The 23,532-nt window shown below is 36.4% G+C and overlaps 1 protein-coding gene across 1 annotated transcript; it reads left to right on the top strand.

Moving 5' to 3' along the window:
* Window positions 1-3,968: 3,968 nt before the first annotated feature.
* On the top strand, window positions 3,969-23,184 carry grhl1 (grainyhead-like transcription factor 1). Its single transcript, XM_079852682.1, has 15 exons — window positions 3,969-4,139; window positions 6,692-6,878; window positions 8,052-8,125; window positions 8,876-9,218; window positions 9,669-9,745; window positions 10,040-10,196; window positions 10,786-10,897; window positions 11,434-11,528; window positions 14,156-14,402; window positions 14,530-14,660; window positions 18,341-18,369; window positions 18,649-18,734; window positions 20,182-20,267; window positions 21,697-21,761; window positions 22,297-23,184. Exons 1-15 carry the CDS (start codon window positions 4,120-4,122, stop codon window positions 22,409-22,411), a joined length of 1,824 nt encoding a protein of 607 aa, XP_079708808.1. The 5' UTR covers window positions 3,969-4,119; the 3' UTR covers window positions 22,412-23,184.
* Window positions 23,185-23,532: the final 348 nt, after the last annotated feature.

Below are 23,532 nucleotides of genomic sequence, written 5' to 3'. Positions count from 1 at the left end.
TAATGTAGAACCAACATAAGGATGTTAAAACAATCTTCACATAAACTATAAATTGAATATAGATTAACCCATATTAAAGCTATGAAAGTTATTCAGTCAAGACAGCCGCTTTTGCATAGTTTGTGCTTGCTGTTTTAAAAGTCATTTGAAACGTAGCAAACTGGCAGCTTTCAATAATGAAAAGATTTATCTTTAACTCTGTCATGGAAACTATGTATTAAAAAGGAATTGATGTCTGTGTGAGCAGGGTGCGCTGAGGTATGACAGGCAAGTAGGACATCCTATAATTTAGTGGTTTAGTCCAAAATTTCTAAAGAGACTCGATCAATTTATATTATGAACATATTTAATAGTCTTTTATTCACATAAACACTGATCAGCGAACATAAACAAAAGCTCAACCTTGCTCGACGTGCAAGAACAAACCTCATTGGTTCTTGCGGAGGCTCAAACATGCTGCGTAACATTAGTCATTAGGACTGTCACTTTACGTTTGAAAATCGATTGCACAATCGATCGGACCAACCAACACAAGTTTCGAAAACGAAAATAGGGAATCGATTTTAACGGCCTTCTCTCGGAGCGCGTCCAGCTCGTCACGATACACCCGCAGCGAACGCGCGTCACAAACACACATAACAGCAAATTATACTTTCTAACTATCTCTTTTTACTACAAAAATGTGAATTCTACCGGTATTCAGACAATCTCATGCAGACAGATACAGATTCGGGCTACGGGGAACAATCGCCTACGTATAGGTGAAATTTGTTTGACATTTCTAATCTTAAACACAGCCATGTTGAAGTCTGCAGTAGCCTAATGTTTTTCATTGATGTTATGGCAGTCCACTCTGCTTATTGTTTTTCGAGAATGTTTCACTCCTGTTTGTCATTGTGAACGAAACTTCACGCCAATAAATCATCAGAAATATTGCTAACTTGTGCGCGTCTCAAGCGCCCTCTTTACGTTCGTCCTAATGCCTGTTAGTTGTCCGTAGATTTGCCTATATTTGGCGTTTAAAATGGAAACGTCTTTAGACATGGAAAATCGATTTTACAATCGATTCAATGAACCTTTCATTTCATGATTCAATGTCTCAAAAATCTAACAGGATTTTTTCACAAAAATGACAGCCCTAATTAGTCATTAGGTAACATGTGAAATTGGTTCTCACACGTCAAGCAAACTTGAGCTTCCATTTACCATAACTGATGTGTGAGTTGAATATTTATATGTGAATAAAAGACTAAATTCAATCTGTTCGTCATATAAAGCGACTGTCTCTTCAGAAAATTTGGAAAAGTGTCAAAGTGGTAGTTGCATATCTGTCAATGGAGGGACAGAAAGCTCTCATATTTCATTAAAAAGATCTTTATTTGTGTTTCGAAGATGATCGAAAGTTTTATGGGTTTTGGAAAGACATGAGTAATAATAATAATAATAATGCATTTTATTTAAGGCGCCTTTCAAACCGCTCAAGGTCACCGTACAACAAGTAGCAACAGTAACAATATTAAAACAGAAAATAACAATAAATAACAATGTCAATAAAAAACAGCAATAAAAATAAATAAATAAAGAATAAAAATACTGGACTTGAGTGCACGAAGTAATCATAGAAGTGTAATTAATGACAGAATTTTCATTTTTGGGTATACTACCCTTTTAAGACCTGACGCACATCCAACTCTTTACGTTCATTTAAGACTTTTTAACTCATTTAAGAGTTTGGTTATGAAGATACTGACCCAAAATGGGCATTTCGACAGTTTTTTTGTGTTTTTGTCCAAAAGAGATATCAATGCGGTACTGGCTATTTTTCTATTTTTTTTTCATCTTATCACGCTTGAATGGTTTAAAATCACTTGCAAGTTTATACGGTATCTCACAATTCTAATACTATAATGTGCAATTCTGAGAAAATTGCAATTCTTTTTTTTTTCACAGAATTGCGAGTCTATATCTAGAAATTCTGATTTTATTTCCCGCAATTGCTAGTTTATATCTCTTAATTCTGAGAGAAAAAATATCAGAATTGTGAGATACAAAGCACTTATCTATTTAAAAAAAAAAAAAATTATTCCATGGCAGTAACAAGCTTCCATAAACACTAGCCACAGGATGACAGGGAGAAAAAATGAATTCTGCGTTAAATATATTATTATGTTATAATATATAATAATACAATATATTATAATAATACGTTATAAGCAGCACTAACTGAATTAGGTTTGACAGTTTCCAGCAACCATTTGAACGACCATTCCACTTGCATACACTCTAATAAGTTCCTGCTGTCAGCACACATTCAAGGCCATGACAGCAAATATAAACAGTGTGTTCAAGCAGGAGTCTCAGCATTAGGGTAAATAAACATTGCAGCAGGACTCTGAGCAGAAGTGTGTTGGTGGGTGTGTTTATGGAAGGGGGAGTATAAACTAAAAACTGAATGATAGCATCTCTAAAGCCTTCTCTCACTAAGGAGAGTTGCTGTTTATTTTCTTATCCTTGTAACTTTTTAGGAATGATCTCCACTTAACTGTCTAAACTCACTTAGCCTGTAGCGAGAACGACTCTCTACACTGATGATGGGGATATTAATTATCCTTTAGAGTGAAAGCTGTCCCAGAAACTGACAGAGAAATGAGTTTCATGAAGTTGGGTGATTTGCATATTTAAAAAAAAATGCAAATGTCTTGAAATTTAGCAACAGCAAGCAATTATACATCTCCCTTCTGCTTTTGTAGCCTATTCAACTCAAATTGCATGCAAATACATACAAATCAGTGTTTAGCTCATAAACAAACAAACAGATTAATCAGAAGATTACTGTTCACATTTTGCTTGAAGTGTATTTCTTTAAGGCAACATTAGGGTTAAAATCAATATAATTTTTCTCTTGAACATTTACATAATTAGCATGGAACCTCATTATTCTATATAATTCTATAGTATTATATTATATAAAGTAATTGACCAGCTTTGATAAATATATTTGCATTAAACCCTTCTTTTTTGTTCAGTTAAAGAGCTCTAATCTTCAGTTTTGGGTTGGTGTGGGTGTTAACAGCAGTTTGAATTGGGCTGATCCTAATATGCTAAATGAACACAGCGGACTTAGTGTTGTATTGGCAACACCTAATATTGTTATGCACACAAATCACAGGAAACTAAAGGCACATGAATAGAAATGCTGTCAACCTGCTGCATAAGACTTACAACATGAAAACAAATTTTACAGCAAAATAACATATCAATTGTTTAAATGTGTCTGTTACTCTCACTCTCAACAGTGTAGACCTACAATTTAAGTGAAATTCTAATTACATTTGAGTAAAACAGAGATTTTTTTTAGACTATTTTTGCTTATCTTCAGAAACATCATACTTCATCAACAACTTTAACTACTAGTTTTTAGGTTTTTCACCAAACTCAGTCTGTTTTTAGCATGCAGTAAGACAAAACAGCATTAAACATTTTCATGATTTCTGTGACACTGATTTTCTTTTTTTTAATACAAATTCTGTCATTATACAGAAGTCTTAGCCATACTGGTTTAAAATTGTTCTCCCACTTGTACATAAAAGTAATCTACAATTGTATTAAATGTAAAGAAGTATCATTTATGTTAAATTTAAATCAGACATGTTTGCAAAATGTTAAAATTGTATGTAAATTTACAGCTAAATTTAGCCCTGAACTATTTTAAGATCATTCTGGATTTGTTTTTATTTAAAGATTTTGTTGTTATGTGGTGCTAAAATTATATATATATATATATATATATATATATATATATATATATATATATATATCACACTGCACCGTTAATTTCATCAGATTATTTTAGGTTAAACAGGCAGGACCATAAGCAATGAGTATTGTTGAATATTAAGCTCCTCCTCACAGGTGTAATCCAATCCAGTGCCCTGTCACAGGTAAAACCGGCCCCGATTTCTCAGTATATCCAAAAAAGCGAGAAAAGCCAACAAAACCCGTTCTCATACAGGCAATTCTAACGCAGCCCTCATCCCATTCTGAAAGCGTTGTTCCATACAAGAAGAAGAAGGATCGGATTTACAGTACCAACTAGAAAGTCCAGTTCGACCATAAGAGATGTCACAGGATCATGACAAGTAAGTTCACCTCTGTAGGTCCATAGTTTACCGAGGGACGATCAACAGAAAAGGATCTTATGATTGAAATATTACTCACTATTTACTGCTTAATACTGCTTTATTTGCTGGAACTGACAAAGATTAGCTTCTCTAGTCTGACTCGTCTCAGTAATTCTGGAAAATATGTGGCTTACCACGAGGAGTCTGTCTGACAGCCGAGAGCCGATTCCACTACACAGTTGTGCGGTTTGGGCTCTTCAGTTCACCTGTCATGTTCAGACCTGCTCCGGTACAGGTGTATGCACCTGCCGCGGGAGTTACGAGCACAGCTCTCTGTTTGACAGATTTGCGTGATATTTGGGTTTTTGTGTATTGATATTCCTTGTTTGGAGTGAAATTACATCGAGTCTAAATGGGAAATTTGTGGAAGCTTGTGAGAATTTATTAAAAGGCTGCTTATGTAAATACAGCTGGAACCAACATCTGTGTTTTTGGAAAGGTAATAATTGGTGATACATGTCGGCTGAAATTGTTAGGTTTTTAGATAATGTTGTATTTGCAGTACGTGAATGATACGTTTTTTAATAATAATGTTATGGATTATATTATTTTATGATTGATCAAGTTAAATTTTGTCAAATTTTGTTTTGTAAGAAGAGTTGATTGAAACAGTCTGCTCTCTAGGCGTTGGTAATTTCTTAGGAACAGTGTTTAAGCTTGTTGTACATTGTTTAAAGCATGCAAATCTAAACAGAATCTTAGGCGACCTTTTAGGAAAAGTTATTTTTTTTTTAATTCTCAGAATTGGTTCTAAAGAACATCAAACACCAAAGTATATACCCCAAATATTTGCCCATTGGTGAGGTTTTCTACATGCAAACAGAGCTTTGTTGACGACCATAACCATAGTGTAAGAAATGTGAGACCTTGTATCTGTGAATCCTGAAGGGAAAACTCTCCTTGGTTAGTGTTTGGAGTTTGGCGGATGTGCCCACAAACACATCATTAGTAATTTTGCGCTTGGTCACCTCTTTTGTTTTAGAAGTGGGATTGCGTTTCCACAAGGTTTTATTGTCCCAGGATAACGGATCTATCAGGTTGCAAAACTAAAATCAAACAAGGAGAAAGAATGGTACAATTAGTTATCAAATTACCCATAATCCGTTTGCGTAAAACAATTCTGGATGCAAAGTTTTGTCATAGCAACTTTAAATGGATTCATTCTATTATTAAAGGCTACTACAGTGTTGTGTGACAAGTAAACCAAGATCTAACCATCATCAAGTTGAAGCCATTTCTAAATAAAATCGAAAAGGCATGTTCTAAGTTTATACTCTAAAACTTGATCCTCTCGAAAAAAATGTATGTGCTTAAATACAGTAGATTTAATTTGAAAAAGTCACATTTATTTGATGGCAGAGTTCCCAACCTTAACCTCACCCTTCTCCCCCAGCCAAGTTGAGAAAGAAATTATACTTTTGCTTTTATTTTATTGTCAGATATTTCAACACTTAAATATGAGCAATATCACACTGGCCGTGCGATAACGTGATATTGCATTTAAACAACAGTTTGACGGCACAAGTGTGTAAAAAAAATAAATAAGGAAAGAAAAAAACAAAAAATCTATTTTGTGCTAAACTACTTCCTTCCGCCATGGATTCAAATCTCAAACTGACAGATTAACAGTTGAGCCCAAGCCTCAGTTACTAGATCTAAAACGTCACTTTAGAACTAGCAATAAAGGAACGCTTCATTTTAACAGTTAAGGAGATTCACCGTGAAATCTGGAACAAGTAATTGATTAATAAGAGCAAAGATTGCTTGTTTGATATACCCAAAATGAATTATACCTCATGTTTAAACACTGTCTGCATAAGAGCCAGTGGCAAATTCCCAAAGGACTGGCTGAGATAAAACTGTTCTCGGCGGGTACAAGAGCAATAAACGGCCGCTGACGGCCTGGAGCTCACATCTCTGAAAACGTCGAAGCACATTTTTAAATCGGCAAATACATTCTCGCCCAAAAAACTCTTAAAACTACATTCCGTGACAAACAACAGTAGTATTTGCAAAATTATGTTGGGTTTGCTGGTCTGCCATGACACTCGCTATGAGAAATCCAATCTCTGTGAACCACCTTTGTCTAAAAAATATAAGATGGTACTCATGAGAATGACCTAATGATGATGAAAAAGGCCATAACCGGTTTTTCTTAATGAACTTTGTCACAGTTAGTGAAAAGTCACCAGATCTCCTTTTGACACTTTACTTGCTGTCTTACTGGAAGAGCCAGTGAAACATGTTGTCAAACGGGAAGCTGCGGTCTGTGCAGAGATTTGTTGTTAGGCGCAGTTTTTGTCACAGATCCTGAGATAAAGAAGGCCTTTCACAACAACCTGCTCTTCTGTTAACTTTAACACCAGCAATATCGCCAAAACATCTTCAGATTGTTGAAGCTCATCGTCCATCTTTTCGTTCCTTTTAACTGTTTTGATTGTTTCTCTGCCCGGAGATTCATATATCTTTTAGTGTTGTACTGATGGCTCTTTCTGATCTGTTCCTCACAGTAAGCGGCCTGTGCTCGTGGTACCGAATGAGACGGCTTACAACCAGCGGCGGCCTTACACAAGTGAGGATGAGGCCTGGAAGTCGTTCCTGGAGAACCCCCTCACAGCCGCCACCAAGGCCATGATGAGCATTAATGGAGATGAGGACAGTGCCGCAGCTCTGGGTTTGCTATACGACTACTACAAGGTAAAAGAAGAAGAAGAAGAAGAGAAGATTAAGAAAAATGATAGTAATAATAATAAAAGCAATTGGTTTTCTAAGACCCAAAATACTACTAGCAAAATAAGCACTCAATTCAATCAATGAACACAATAAAATATCAGGTTAAATAAGCAAACAAAAATATACAAAGAATGATTTTATATTACATTAATTGTAATTAATAAATTATTACCAGTAGCACTTTATTTTACAGTGTCCCTGTAACACATCTTGCATGTACTTAACATTGTAGTAAGAGTAAATTATCATAATTACAAGCAACTAAACCAAACCCTAACCCTAATTAGTAAGCACACTAAGCAGAGGGTTGTGGTACTTACCCAGTACTATAATTACACTGTAACAAGGGCACCTTAAAATAAAGTGTAACCTTATTAATTATTTAAAAATGAGTTTTTATTAATACAGTCAAACCAAAATTTATTCATACACCTTCAACATTTCTCACATTATCACAGTTTATTCGCTATAGTTGATAAAATGGTAATAAAATATGACAAGAACTCAGAGTTATCAAATCAGTTGATATTTCACTGGTGTTAGACTGTCTCACAAATGAATTAAGTTAAATAGCTGTCAGCTGTTAAATTTAAGTTCACAATTAGATAATACCAATTTAGGTCAACCAATAACCAAGCAATGCTTAATTTTGTTCAGTCTGTGGTGTAATAAGTTCGCATTATCAATTAAAGACAAAACACTTAAGCAAAACATGGTTAGGTCAAAGTATGTTTAACTGGTCTCATTGTATGGAGAATTTTTGGGTATAATGTCACAGTTTATCCTCACTTACATAAATGAACTATAGTATCCTGCACCCACAAGTAAAAAAATATCACAAATTATATCTGGTGTCTGAATAAGTTTTAGTTTGACTGTATCTTAAAACAGACCAATGGAAACATCATATAATTATTATTTTACAGAAGGAAGGAAGGAAGGAGGCACTTAAAAAAAACTAACCTTATTTAATGTTTATATCAGTATGATTATTATTTGAGTTCTACTTAACTAAGGATGAATTTAATGATATCTGACATCTAAGTCTGTTAAATATGTTCACTGACAGATATAATGGGTAAAGCTGATGCTATTGGATGTGGTCAGACTAACATAGAGTTTGTTTACTTTCCCCAGGTGCCACGGGAAAAGAGAACAATATCCCAGCAAAAGACTGACGTCCTGGGCTCTGATGTGGATCCCAACAAAAGGTGAAGCTCTCATCAAAGATGCAATAATGAATGCCATTTTTTTCCACACTGAGAAGACGAGACCCTTCTTTTTATTATTCTCTTTTAGGAATGCAAATACAATCAATAATAATCTTTTAAGAAAATAGTCGACAACCATTTATACGATTGATTTGTTTGGTCTGTTTGCCGGGCACGCAGAAGCCAAGTCAGTGACTTTATAGTAGCAAAAACGTGCACAAGCTAAACTGTTCCTAGCATAAGTGCACTTTATATTAAAAGCTTCAAATATCATGCGCATAGAGTTTAATGTTGCCGTTCTGCCGGGTCAGTGTGCATTTCTTCCCTATTTTGATGTAAATCTGAAACGATTTCTCGAACAAGACTAAATGTAGGACAATGGACTTGAATTTGTCCATTGAAAACTGATTGGGTCGTTGGAGGGTTGTGGTTTGCTAGTGCTGTGATCATTTATAATAATTCCTACAATATTCCCAACAAAAAAAAGAAAGAAAGAAAGATTAGTCTGTGTCGATTTCATGGTGACTTTAATGAGCTTGTGATAGTTTCTCCCCAGCACAGATATATTATTATCTATATTCTGTATTTTAATCTTGTTTAAAACCAGGAAAATGTTTACATTTCGCAAAAAAAAGAGAGAAAAGTAATTGTTAAACTTTAAACTAAGGCATGTGCATGTGCTTGTAGGTCGTTGAAATGTTCAAAAACAAACATTTAGATTGTATATTTTGTTATTTACATTCTCAACAGGAACATGATGGCCCCTCTCCAAGAGACGTCAATGCCGTCGGAGAACAGACTTCAGCTTCTGAAAGGAGTACCCGTAAATATCGTTCTTCCAGGGAACCAACAGGACAAGAGAGGCCTTTTCCCCTCACCTGACACTACGGTGACGGTGTCCATTGCGGCTGTGCCGAACTACTCAGTGAAGACCGAGGGTTCATCCCACAGTTTCTCCGTCACAGTCCCCAACCCCCACTGCTCAGAAACAGACAGTCACACGGTTGGATTTGACCGTCAGCTCCCCCACAACCAGTTCAGCCCGAACACACAGCCGCGCACCCCAGACTCGACCTTCCCAGAGAACTCAGATGTGAGTTCACACACATCTCCTGTCTCCCACCCTCAGACAATACTTCATTTACCTGGCGACTCTAAAGACATTGTTGTATTGAGCCCCCTCCCTATTTTTATTTGAACATGCCAAAATAGCAGCTAGCATGTCATTATGCCATTGTCTCTCTTACACAATAAAGTGCTGTATTTTCCTCTCACATAATAGCCAGGGCCTTTTCCCTCCCTCTCTCTCTCTTGCCCGCTCTCATTCCCGCTCCCTCTCTCTACTCTCTCTTTAAACCTGGAGGGAGGATTTCCTTAGAAATGATAGTTCCACAAAAACCTTACACACACAGGGAGCTGGGAGAGCCGTTTGTTTTTTTCTTTGGCTCAGCAATCAGCTTTCTCTCACTGACTGACTGTGTGGCAGCGTGGTGGTTGTTTGCGCTAATGCCAGGCCCTCTCGCCCCTCTTTTGTGCACTACAGGTGTTCTCGTTCCCAGGGGATCTCCAGTTACGCATGGTCTCGCAGGAGGACTACGGAACTTTTGACACAGTGTCAAGGTAAGCGAACGTTTACTGCCAAAAACAACCCCAGAGAAAAACCTCATTCCCTTTAAGAGTCTCCCGAGTGTCAGCAGATTTTATCAGCTGAGTGTGTGCAAACAGAATAGGGTCACTGGTGGATCCTGACAGGTGCACATGGCCCATGGGCAAATGAAAGTGAGCCTAAAACAAATACGATGAGCTCTTCTGTGTAATAGCAAACAGGGAAGTTGTCATGGGTGTATTTTGTCGGATGGTGCAAATATGTATTACTGTATGTGATGACCCCCTTTTTTTGTGTTTGGTCAACAGTAATAATTTTGAATACACGTTAGAAGCCTCCAAGTCTCTCAGACAGAAGTCTGGTGATGGCACAATGACGTACCTCAACAAGGGCCAGTTCTATCCCATCACCCTCAGGGAAACCGACAATGGCAAACTGATGCACGGCCCCATCTGTAAAGTCAGGGTAAGATTAGTTTGAAAATAAGATTTTTTATTTTTTTTTGGCCCAAAACAGTATTTGGACACTTCATCTACATTTTTTTAAAACAATTCACACACACATGCACGCACGTTGGGTTTTCATGTTTTATGGGAACTTTTCATTGACATAATGATTTTTATACTGTACTGACTGTATTATATCCCATATAACCATAAACACAGCCCTAAACTTTCTGCATTTTTACATTTTCAAAAATGCGTTATTTAATATGATTTATAAGCTGTTTTCCACATGGGGACCAAAACAATTTCCCCACAAGATCAAACATTTCTGGTATTACAATGCAGGGAATACCTGAACCACACACATGTGCACGAACACACACACACACCAAAAATGGCTCTGAAAAAAATCTCTACTATTCATTTGTTTTGCAGATGCCACATATTCTAGTCTAATATAATGAGGCTAGATACTTTCCAGATACTTTCCAATCAAATCAGTATATATTTAAGCGTGACTTAAATACTTTTTGGAGCGTTGAATAAATGAGCACTTGTTTGAGTGTGTACACTATAATGGAAAGCAGTAACACCCTGCTGTTTTTCAGAGTGTTGTGATGGTAGTGTTTGGAGAGGAGAAGACCAGAGATGACCAACTCAAGCACTGGAAATACTGGCACTCCAGACAGCACACGGCCAAACAGAGATGCATTGATATCGGTGAGGATATCAATACACCTCTGATCTCACAGTCACACTTTCAATTCTCTTTGGGTCCAGTGCAGTTCAGGGTGGAGTAACGATACAGATAGCAAACACAGACAAACTGGACGCAGGGAAGGGGGGCTGCAGGTGGGGACAAGACAATAGGGCAAGGGGAGAGCCATCAATGACACAACAAATAAACGATGAACATTGTAAAGCTTGAAAGGGTAACACAGCATTATCTTGCTTTCAATGAAAGTCGACTTCTGAGGGAAAATACCTTTTGAGACTTAATATTACATTACAAATTTGTTATAATGTTGTATTACAACAGTTTTTCCATCATATGTTGAATTGATTACATTTAACTGTCTTGATTTGATCTAAAAAGCTCATAAACATGTAATTAGAGTCTACTATAGTCAGTTCTACTTGTCTTATATCTGCAACTGAGATTTAAAAATATGACATTTCCTTCCCCATTTACCTCCTTCATTTACAAAATGAATTCTCAAAATACTCATTAATCAAGCCTCTCTTGTCTCCCACAGCGGACTACAAAGAAAGTTTCAACACCATCAGTAATATTGAGGAGATTTCATACAACGCCATTTCATTCACATGGGACATAAGTGAGGAAGCAAAGGTAAAGACATTTTTGGGCACTTGTAACACTATTTTCATAGTTTATAATCAATAAACAACATTATTGCTCTTTTTATTTGATACATCTCTTGATATCTAAAGAAATTAATATGAGATTAGTGAAAATGGCTTTCTGTTCGATTTAGGCTAAAGGTGAATAATTTCCTTCTGTTAGAATTCTTGGTATTTATTTTTGGTATGTGGATAAATAATCTTAAAATAGAGATAAAAAGGAAAAGTATGACTGACATGGAGATTTACACTCAAAATAAACCTGATGCTCAATACTTGTGCACAAACAAAGGATTTATTCAGGAACCACAAACAAAGTGTGCTGTGGCCCATAAGAAAAATCATAAAAGAAAGAGGGAAGAACGGGCTTTCCAAGATTATTTTGGTCAAGCTTAGTTACTTGAGCTGGTCATTGGTGTTTCCAACATTGATCAAAGCTTTTAGTTCAGTTGTCTTCAGATGCAGATGCTGGACTGATGGAGATATTTGTTGTTCGCTGACTTTGAGTAGTGTACGATTTGTTCTCGGATCATTATTTTGTGCGAAACTGACGTGTTAATGAGGAGACGCGCCCAACAATAGCGTTAAGAATGAGGAAACATAAACGGGGGAGCACTGTGACAGGAAGGCTGATGGAATCCTGTTCGACGAGTGTGTCCAGACTGGTCGGGTTAAACCCGTCATCAAGTGACGAACAGATTTTGGTTAAAATCTTCTACCTCTGTCTGATTAGTTTTGATTTTTCATCTGTGTAAGTTGAAGGATCGTAGCAGGCTGTTAAAGGAATAGTCACGAACATTTGTGTATTGATGTAAGTATAATTATCCCATTAAAGTAAACAATTCAAAGTTTAAAGAATGAAATTGAGTATTTTGGAGTGTGCAGTGTTGTCCTATAACCAGGATGCAGATCATAAGATAGGCCTGCGCTGTAGGATACTCATCCGTGTGCTCAGTCTACAGTGTCTAACACTGTTGGCAGTGTCGGATGTGGGCGTGGTTTGGATTCTGTGCACTTGGGTGAGAAACAGAACTCGAAGAGAGAGAGATCAGGGCAAAACACTTAAAAGGTTTTGGAAAAGGATGGCTGGAATGTTATTGTGGCGCACCCTAGTGGACTTTTTGAGACATTACAGGCATTTAGTGAATGCTTGTGCAAATATTTGATTAGTTGAATGCCCATTTGTTTGTAATTCTCATTTTGTCTCAGGCCTTTTGTTGTTAATCCATTATTACGTAAGATGCGGTATTGTCATTGGATAAAGTTAAGTAAATTTTGCATTGGTGATACAGTGGTTGGAATAAACAGATGAGGATCGAGAGGTTTACATATACACAACAGATCAAAAGTTTGGGGTCAGTATAATTTTTTTATATTTTTAATCAGCAAGGACGTATTGAGTTGATCAAAGTTACAGTAAAGACGTTTACATTGTTACAAAAAGAGTATTTCAAATCAATGCTGTTCTTTTGAACTTTTTATTTATCAAAGAATTCTGGAAAAAAATGCATCGCGGTTTCCAACAAAAGATATTAAACAGCACAACTGTTTTCATCACTGATGATAATAATGAGAAATGCACCAAATCACCATATTAGACTGGAGTGGCAATGGCAATAAAATAAAAGTAATAAAAAGTAAAGTAATAAAAATCAGCTTCACCACCACAGGAATAAATTATATTTTACTACATTTATTTGCAATTTACATTATTAATACATTTACATTGTAATGATATTTCACAATATTGTTTTTTTTACTGTATTCTTGATCAAATAAATTTCAGCCTTGATGAGCATAAGAGATGCCTTTCCAATTAATAAATAAATAAATAAATAAAAAATCTCACGACCCCAAATTTATAAAGGGAAATGCATGTATTAAAAATTTTTTTTATAATAATATATATATATATATATATATATACTCAAACTTCCATAAATATACTTCAGTTGTGTCTGAATTTGAATTAAAAAGCAGGATGCTTTCAAAAGCAGAATAATAATAAATAATAATAAAATGCCACAGTTTGTATTAAAGTTATATTTATTTCATCACATCATAAACTAATATTTTATTTATTAGATAGTGATGGAAGAGCACTTCCAGAATGCTCTTAAAAACTTTGTGTTGTGATTCTATTTTGTTACCAAAAGGGGGCGACATACAATACATGACACTCTGGTGTTCCCATTTCACCTCTCACAAACGTTTTACCCTGAGCATTTACAGAAAACAGAATTTATAATTTCAAAACAAACAACGCTATCCACACACTGAATAAAGTTTTTGACTAAAACCAATTTTTAAATTGCATTCCACTTTGTGGTTTTCTCTTGGTTTTTAATTTAAAATCAGTCTATTTAATCTATTTTACTTTACTGCACTTTTTTTGTTTTGTTGAACATGTAATAAACCAGTCTGAATTTTTGTTCAGTGTGCAGCTTTTTGTTTTGCTTCATGCAAGTGAAGGAAAAAAAAAAAAAAAAAAAAAAAAAGGAAAAAAAAGAAAAGTTGGACTGAACGCAACAATACTCTCTATTTCCAAGGATTGATTTGTAACAAATGATGTAACAAACATTGTAACATTAATTGTTCCCTCTCTTCTCTCCTTAGATCTTTATCTCAGTGAATTGTCTGAGCACAGACTTCTCCTCTCAGAAGGGAGTGAAGGGCCTTCCGCTCAACCTACAGATCGACACCTACAGCTACAACAACCGCAGTAATAAACCCATCCACCGCGCATTCTGCCAGATTAAGGTCTTCTGCGACAAGGGTGCAGAACGCAAAATCCGTGATGAGGAGAGGAAACAGTCCCGTAGGAAGAGCAAGGGCCCTGACGTCAACCCTGCTATGGGAAACTGTAAGCACACGTTCAGGTTTTTTTAATTTGACACATAGATTTGAACTGACCCGATGGTACTTTCGTTGAAAATGTAAGTCTGAGCTCTGGAGAGACTTTCACTTTATTCTTGCCCCATTTTTCTCAGTTGGGCCAGATGTCAAGGTGCCCCTCCTGCACAAGCGCAGCGACATCACTGTCTTCAAGACAATGACAGAATACGAGACGCAGCCTGTTCTTTTTATCCCCGACATCCACTTCTCTACCTTCCAGCGTCATGTGAGTACCAGTCCTTAACATTCTGTGCAAATTTTTTTTTTTTTTTTTTTTGTGCACAAATTTCACATTTGAACATACCAGATATTTAGTAAATATCATAAGTTACAACGTTTCAGATGACCTCTTTGGGGGTCAATAAGTGTGTATCAGGTTTATAGACCAAAAAAGGGGGCAAGATTATGATATTCACAGCTTTTTAACATTTACATCATTGGCAGACTTATGAAACTCAAATGCTCTGTGCTCTACAGGTGTACAGGTGCAGTGTGTGTTGTGAAACATTGCATGTGAGCACTGGTGATAAGATACAAAGATAGGAGAATGTACGATAATGTACATTTCTGCAGCATGTGAGCACAATCATATAGTTTAGAATGATTTTGACCTCATTAACTGCAGTTTCTGCATTACCCCCATATCTTATCTGTTAGGCTTAGCCTCGATGGTCCAATCAGAGAAAAATGAATGACACCAGAATGCCGGTGCGAGAACAGGGTGATTGGCAAAAAGCCACAGGGCAAATTGTCTTTTGTTTAAACAGTTTATGACATTTCCCCATAAGAAGAACACTGCTTTATGTGTTTACATGAACTTGTACAATACGGGTTATTAAACACAAACAGTGTAAAATGCATGAAAATGCACTCAGTGGCTTGGAACAGAAAGATTGTTGACAGATCAGTCAGTCAATCAATCAATCAAACAATAATTAAAAGATGTGCCTTTTTTTGTGTGTCCCAGAGAACCAGTGATAAACATGTAAAAAAGTAAGCATTATAAATACATTCTATAATTAAAATTTATTAAATGACAATGTTATTTATTAATAAATATAAAAATAAAAAATAAATAATAAAAAAAAATTCTTATAATTATAATTAATTATTATATGTTTGGAAAATGAACCTCTTATTATTTTTCTTATCAATAATTTTTTTTTTATCATTTCACCTGACCTAGTCAAACCTCAGTGAATTTTTTATTTTGTTTTTGAATTCAAGTTTTTATTTCCAATCACATCAAATTAAGAAAATTAACCTGACACTGCAATGTTTTTTCAACCTATTAAAATGCCCTTATAGTGTAAACAAAATGATTTTTTTAATATTAAAATTTGTGGTCTCTTGCCAAAATGATTAATGATCTAAATGTCAGTAGCACTATGACAAAGCCCCTAACATAATCATTCCACATATAAGTGGCTTTGCGTAAAAGCACATCAACATCATTTCAGTGCTTTTTATTGCATGTGTGAGCGCAGACTACTGTAACATTTCACAGAAATAGCAGATTGTCGTTGGGTCACGGTGACCGGAATGATGCAGTCAGTTGCAAGGAATATAGTCGTTTCTCACAGTTATAAAATCTGGCATTTATGGCATGGGTTTGGCTGTTATCAGAAAGTTCTTGGCAAGGAATCTTATCTTAAGCCCACACACGCTTTCATAACGAATCAAAACATGCCTAATTTGTCCTGCCAGCTTTGTTCAGAGTACCATTCAGTTTACCAAATACCATAAACATCAATGGTACCCATCACTGGATCACATGTCTTTTAACTTTAAGGTTCTTAGACCTGGAAGTTATTTTTTAAATCATTTCAGTTTCTTGGTAGAACCCTTCCTTTTACTTCACCCTCCACCTTTGGCTCACAAACCTGTTCACCCATATGGCAAAAATCACATGACTCCCTGTTCTGTAGGAAAGCAAATGTTAGACACTGTCCTTAAACATGACCTTTGATCATCAGTAGTTGTGTGACATTGATGCCCAGAGTGTATCTAGAGCCAAAAATAAACCTTCTGGCTATTTACTTTTCACTAAATCACACAAAATTAACAAGAAATGTGAACTTTGCCATACTTTTCTAGTGCCACACAAATGAAGTTTAGAGCCATGGAAGGATGTTAATGTGCTTTTATGTGCTTATGCAATGCACCTGTGCTGATTCAAATGTTCTGAATGATCTGCTTTATGCTCTGGGGGTCTGACAGCTTTTGTATTGAGTTTACATTGCAGTATGCAGGAACTGCATAAAAAATGTAAATAAAAGATTACATAAAAAGAAAGAAAGTTGATCTGAATTTAGGAGTGGATCATTAATCATCACAAGTAGGTGAAAATGTATGTGTTAATGGTTTAACCCATTGGGTCTTCAGCAGGGCGACTGTGGTGGCCCTGCAGGGTTATACAGTTTCATCTCAAACTGATTTTTGTGGAAAAAAATAAAGAATTTTAGAAGCTGAAATTTCAGCTGAAGGTTTAATTTTCCACCTACATTAAAATATATTAAGTAAAATTAAAATGTAACATTTTAAAGTCTTTCTAATGTAAGCTTCATGTAAATATCCTGTACACTATCGTTCAAAGGTTTGGGGTATTGAAATAAGTCTCTTATGCTCATCAAAGCTGCTTTTATGTGATTAAATATACAGTAAAAACAGTAATGTTTTGAAATATTATTACAATTTAAATGTATTCATCTGATGCAAAGCTGAAATTTCAGTCTTCAGTGTCACATTATCCTTCAGAAAAAAAAGAAAAAAAAACATTTTAATTTGGTGCTCAAATAACATTTCTTCAATGTTGAAAACAGTTGTGATGCTTAATATTTTTGTGGAAACTGATAAAAAAATGTTCAGGATTCTTTGATTAAAGAATTTCTTTGATTTTTTGTAGCAATGTAAAAGTATTTGCTGCCACTTTTTATCATGTTAATGAGTCCTTCTTAAAAAAAGAAGAAGAATCTTAGTGTCACGTTATGTTACTGATATAAGGCAAACGGGAAAACTGGGTCAAAGGAAAATAGCAACTGAACACAATGAAAACTAAGATGGATCAAAAACCCAAAAAGAGTTCAACTGGGCACCCTGGAGTGGTGGAAGGTAACGGGCAAGTGTCCAGGGCAGTGCTGGCAGGCTAGGAAGCCTCAAGGGTGACACCGGTAATACAGGAGCCAGGGAGGTACCAGCAATTCAGGGAGCCAGGGAGGCACCGGAAGTTCAGGAAACCAGGGAGGCACCAGTAGTGCCAGGAGCCAGGAAGGATCGGCCTCCGTGGCCTTGACACTGGAGCTTGGCTCGGCCACTATGGCTGGGGACATACAGCCACTCCCCCCCTCCCCCAAACTTTCTTGGAAGAAGCTATGGGGTTGTGAACTGGAGCGGACTCATATGCTGGAGCATACTCTAGAGCGGGCTCATGGGCTGGAGCCGACACTGGACTAGAACAACCACTTCAACGTAGACGTTAAACAATACAGAATAAGGAACAGACTGAAACTGAGGGCTTAAGTACAGAGGGCAAACAAAGGAGCTAATGAGTTAATTAATAAGTGAATGGGATGAATCAATGAGATAAATGGGAAAACTGGGTCAAAGGAAAATAGACACTGAACACAATGAAAACTAAGACAGAACAAATACCCCTGACACTTAACTTTTGAACGTTAGTGTATATTTATACGGTATATTCTGTTATTATAGGCCAGACTTAAATAGCAACATTCAGTTTTAATACAATATGTAACTGGGCTCTATCTCTTTATTCACCATGGGGAATAACTCTAAAATGCCTCTTTATTCTGAAATATTAAAGGTTTTTGTTAAAGAATGGTAAATTAACTGTTAAAATGGTTCTATATTTTTTGTTAATGCTGTATTGTGCTTTTCTCATTATAGCCTTTCTCACCGGAGGACTCAGAGGAGGGGTACGTTTCTGTCTCTTATCTTCTTTGAGCTCATTTATGTTCGGAATGCTTGTTCAAGACAGGGGAAGGGTTCAAAATGTGCATTAAAGAGCAAACAGCCTTTAGCTTTTCCCTGGAGTATAGCGTTTCCAGGAAATGTGCAGGTGCTGTTTGTGTAATTGGTAATGATGTACTCGCCTCGTTTTTTCTATTGGGATGGAGGTTTTCTCAGAACTACACTCATCTATTGCATCTCCCTCCTCGTCTCCTCACTTTTCCTCTTTCCCTCATGTTCTTCAGCTCAGCTATGAAGAGATTACCTTATTCCGAGGAGGAGTTTGGATCACCTCCCAATAAGCTGGCAAGGATGGATGAGCCCAAAAGAGGTGTGTTTTAACTGGAACTGAGTTGTATGTGATTTGGTGGATGAGACAGATCTTTGGGTATTTCTGTGTTTATTTCAGTATTGTTGGCACTATAGTATTAGCGCTGTTATGGTGCAATGCCATTTGGTTGCTTACAAGTAACCGCACACAAAAACACCCTAATTCAAAACACATTTGCTCTGTTTCAAAACCTAGTGTGCTGCCTATGGTGGATACCTCATAAGATGCCTTGTTTTAGACATATTCAAAGGCAAAATCACATGTATCCTTCATGGAGAAGGCAATCCCATAATGCACTGCAACAAGTTCAGTAAAAAAAAATCAAGATGGCAGGCGATTGACTATACTTTGTTCAGAACTGAAAAGTATCCATAAAATAGTATATAAAATATAATAACATTCAATAATATAATACATATGATCTAATAATTGTAAAAAATATAATAAAAATAAATGTTCAAATATTGTTTTTCATTTGGATTATTTTGCCCAGTATTTGTGTGCAATGCCATTAATTTTATGCTTATTAGAGTATTGCAGCATTAGTTTTGCAATATACTAATATCAAACTTTATTGGAACCAATTGCATGTGAGTGGCATTACTTATGTGACATGACTCTACCAAGTGTTCCAGGTCATCACTTATGAGGTTCCATGACATTAGGATGCTGCCTTAGAAGCCAGTTGCCTATGTAGGTAGTACGTACTAGTAAGGTAGCTGACTATAGGTTTTGGAACAGAGCTATTTGTTTTGTACCCTGAAAGGGCCTAATTATAGACCAGTGTGTCTCAGCATTTCAGAGGCAAACTCTGCTGCTTCGGTCACTTCAACAAAGGATGTAGAACCAAACATCTGTGGGATCCGGTAAAAAAAGAATGGAAATTTGCAGGTCATTTGAGGCTGCTAGCCCTCCCAACACGATGTGCCGTCTCCAGCTTGTTCGCCTGTTAAATAGCAGTCAGTCATGGTCAGCCATTTGTGGGTTTGTGTGGATGTTTGTATCTATGTAAAAAAAATACTCTTGCCAAAGGCAACACGTCGGCTTTGGAATAGGATGTAATGTTTGTAATCTGTGTACTCCGGACTGTCCACATTACTGAAAGTCCCTTGCTGTAAGCACAGTGTTCCCAGTAATGGTTTGGGATGCTGCCCAGTCCTTCTCGGGTTTTTGGGTGAAAGGGGAGGAGGGGGGCGGGACCGGTCAGAGTTTATAGACATGAGCAGAAACCACAACTACAGGGACCAGCATGTGAGATACAAAGTCATTAAAGGCATGCATCATAAAAACATATCAAATCATCTGCCACATGAAAGTCTTGGCAGTAGACTTCGAATTTACTTTGGTTTATTTTGGTTTGCAAATCTGACCTCACATTCAAGAAAACTGGGCTTGCAGTTTGTGCATGATTTACCATATAGCTAACCACATTTTTCTGCCTTTGCAGTTTTGCTGTATGTGCGCAAGGAGACAGAAGAAGTGTTTGATGCTCTCATGCTGAAAACTCCTACTGTAAAAGGCCTAGTGGAAGCGGTGAGTTCACTTCTCTTTTCCCAAATGTCCTCATTCAACATTATTAGTGCAGTCTGCTAAGGCACATAGGATTATGAATTTGAACACACATTCCCATAATGAATTGATGAGCTCTGTGTAACAAATATATCCAAAATAGAGGACTTCGAAAGCTATCCATTAAATAGTATAATTGAAGATTATTATTATTAAATATATTATCAAATAATAATGCCAATAGTGCCAGACCGCGGCCTGCTATTTTGAGAATGCCTGCTCTATTGAAATCAATTGCTGGTCAAGCCAAATCCTGCATCTTGTTAGAAGACATGTTCTGGCACGTTTTGAAACAATCATACTTGTAATTTTCTCCCGGATGATGATAAAACTGATAGAAGTGAACTAAAAACCCCAAGAGTACCTCAGCAAATAACACCGCCCTGCTGTCCATACACAACACTCTTACATCATGGTGCTGGGTTTTAACTCAGGCAAGAACCACTCACATTTCTTCAGGAAATCTAAATCTAATTTAACTAATACTATTCTAATGTTTCAATGCCTTTAGTGGAGGGTTATTTAAGGACATAGTCAGAAATAATGGAGAAAAAAACATTCTATGTTCTAAACATTGTAACAGTATAATTTTGTTTAGTAATGCATTCTTTAATTGCACCACAAACAGACAATAACACACACAAACACTGTTTCCAAGAGAGCTCCCTCCCAAAAATTATACATCCCATCCAAAACTACAGCCACGTTTCTAATGCAGCACAGCACCTCCCAGAGAAAATTAGGAAAAAAGACAAGAAAAACAGATCTAGAAAAGTGCAGTAACTGCATGTGGTCAATGCAGAGTCCCTGAAATTAGAGCCTGAAGCAGGGTGATTTAATAGGCACTTTGAGTTATATAGCAAGAGGATTGACTGTCAACAGGCCGTCTGCATTAAAACATAGCAGGAGGCCAGCATGTGAATCACACTGCCTCAAAAACACATCCAGCTAATAAAAACAAATGCTGGCATGGCCTATACAGGGTCCCGCGACAGGTATAAGAAAGTGTGCGTGTTTTTGTGTGGTGTGCGTAATAGAACGCTTTCCAAGCATTGCAACACTTCAGCTAGCTATGAGAATGAGGAAAGGGAATGTTAGGATAACGTCAGGGGGGTTGGGAAAACATTAAGCTCAACCATTTGTATCCCGAAATAAGATGAACTTTGATACTAGTTGGCTTGAAAAATGACTTAGGTCTACAAATGTTCCATTTAATAAGTGCATAGGGTTGCATTACTCACCATGAATTACTGCACGAATGCTTCATAATTATTGTGCTGAGTTGCTTAAAATGATCCATTGCAATGTAAATGACAATAACATGCATGCCAGATAGACACAGTAATGTAAAGTTTTACTTCTGGCGCCTGCTAATGGATCTCCTATCCACCAGATTTCAGAGAAATATGAAGTTCCTCTTGAGAAGATGGGAAAAGTCTTCAAGAAATGCAAGAAAGGGTAAGACACACAGGTTTCTTTAAACTATGGCTGTAAATTGATTACAGTATAAAGAGCACGATTTGCATCACATTCATTCTCTATTATTAATATTAAAAAAAATGTCTTTTTTTTTACTGGTATTTATCAGATTTTTTATTTATATATTTGGTAACACTTAAGTTTAGGGTCCAATTTTTGCATATTACTGGGATATTGGATGTTTGTTAGTACTTATAAAGCACATATTAATGCCTTATTTTGCATGACCATATTCTACATCCCTTAATCCTACCCAATACCTAAACTTAACAACTACCTTACTAACTACTAATGAGCAGTGATTAGGAGTTTATTGAGGCAAAAGTCATAGTTAATAGTGAGAATTGGACCCTAATATACCTAATATACCCACATGCTGTTTGTGGTGTGTGATCATACATCAAATGTATTTTTATTCATGTATCCCACACATGTCCTTTGATTAGTCACTGAACCACAGTCAGTCTGGGGTAAAACTAAACCATAGTGTCCCACCATCTCTGCTTCATTTCAGGATCATGGTTAACATGGATGATAACATCATCAAGCACTACTCTAACGAGGACACCTTCCAGATCCAGATGGAGGAAATGGGAGGAATGATTAAGCTTACACTGACAGAGATTTGAGAGTTATTTTTGAGTCATCCTACAGACTGGTTTACACAAGTCCACAGACCCTTCCTCCTACTCTATTAGGATACCAGAGATCCCTCAGCAACTCGCTGTCATCTTTCAGAATAATCTAATGAACAGTTTTCGCGTGACCAAGTGTATGAGCCTTAAGTACTTTGTGAATTTAGAGTGAAATAATGTAGAGTATCTCTTTCAAGTGTTTCTTCCAAACACCTTAAAGGTTTTGAGCCATATTTCGTAATTTTCCTGAGTATAAGCGAACAGCTATGGCTTTTTACTATTTCTCATTCGTTTTTTGACTCTGAAAGAGATCACAATAACAATTTACTCTTCGTTTTCCTGTTTAAAGTCATAGCACTGGAGACGCTAATCTCTGAAAAGGACAAATGAACAGGGTGTTACTTCTGTAGTAAAATGGGTTTGGGGGATCCTATTTGCTTCACTGTATTGATACAAATACCCTGAGCAGTATTTAGTGAGTACAGTATATTATCCCTTGCTCAGCAACTCCATGAGGTGCAGTGCCATAAGCACTGTGTGTATGTGTGTGTGTGTGTGTGCATTAAGATTTAAAAATGTAGTGGTACAACCCTTTTTTTAACCAACAATGGTCATTTCACCAATTTTCAGTTTCAGACTTTCCCCAAAGTTTGTCATTCCTAATATGAACAAATACGGTCCATACATCAGGCCCTCTGATTAATCCTTCAGGAGGTATTTTCAAAATGTGATCCACAAATAATCAGTATAAACCTTTTTTTTTTTTTTTTTTTTTTTACAAAAAAACAATACAGATTTATAAACATTATTCTGTTTCATTATATTAATCGTTGGTGAATGAACTGAAATGCTCTACAAACATGCCAAGAAACCCTACAAATTTATAACAGAAATTTGCGATCAGTTCTAATGTAATTCATGACTACCAGAGTTCCTGTAGCTACTGCTATATCAGTTTTGCCCAAAAACATACATGCACGAATCTTTGAAAATCAGCAAATAAGTAGTATTAGATTTAGCTTATGTGGTTACAGTACCCATTATATGATGCCCCATAAAACTGCTGTTACTTTGAGAGGAGAACGTATTCATCCTTTCTGTTGTCGTTGATGAAA

This window comes from Squalius cephalus, assembly GCF_949319135.1.
Source record: "Squalius cephalus genome assembly, chromosome: 20".
NCBI classification, from domain to species: domain Eukaryota; kingdom Metazoa; phylum Chordata; class Actinopteri; order Cypriniformes; family Leuciscidae; genus Squalius; species Squalius cephalus.
The sequence above is the reverse complement of the archived record's forward strand: the minus strand, read 5'-3'. Positions and strand labels throughout refer to the sequence as shown.

Bases quoted from the DNA above. Each gene is read 5' to 3' on its own strand.
- grhl1 (XM_079852682.1), top strand. From the start codon at position 4,120: ATGTCACAGGATCATGACAA. The intron at 4,140-6,691 runs GTAAGTTCACCT...TGTTCCTCACAG, and splicing joins ATGTCACAGGATCATGACAA to TAAGCGGCCTGTGCTCGTGG. The intron at 8,126-8,875 runs GTGAAGCTCTCA...CATTCTCAACAG, and splicing joins GATGTGGATCCCAACAAAAG to GAACATGATGGCCCCTCTCC.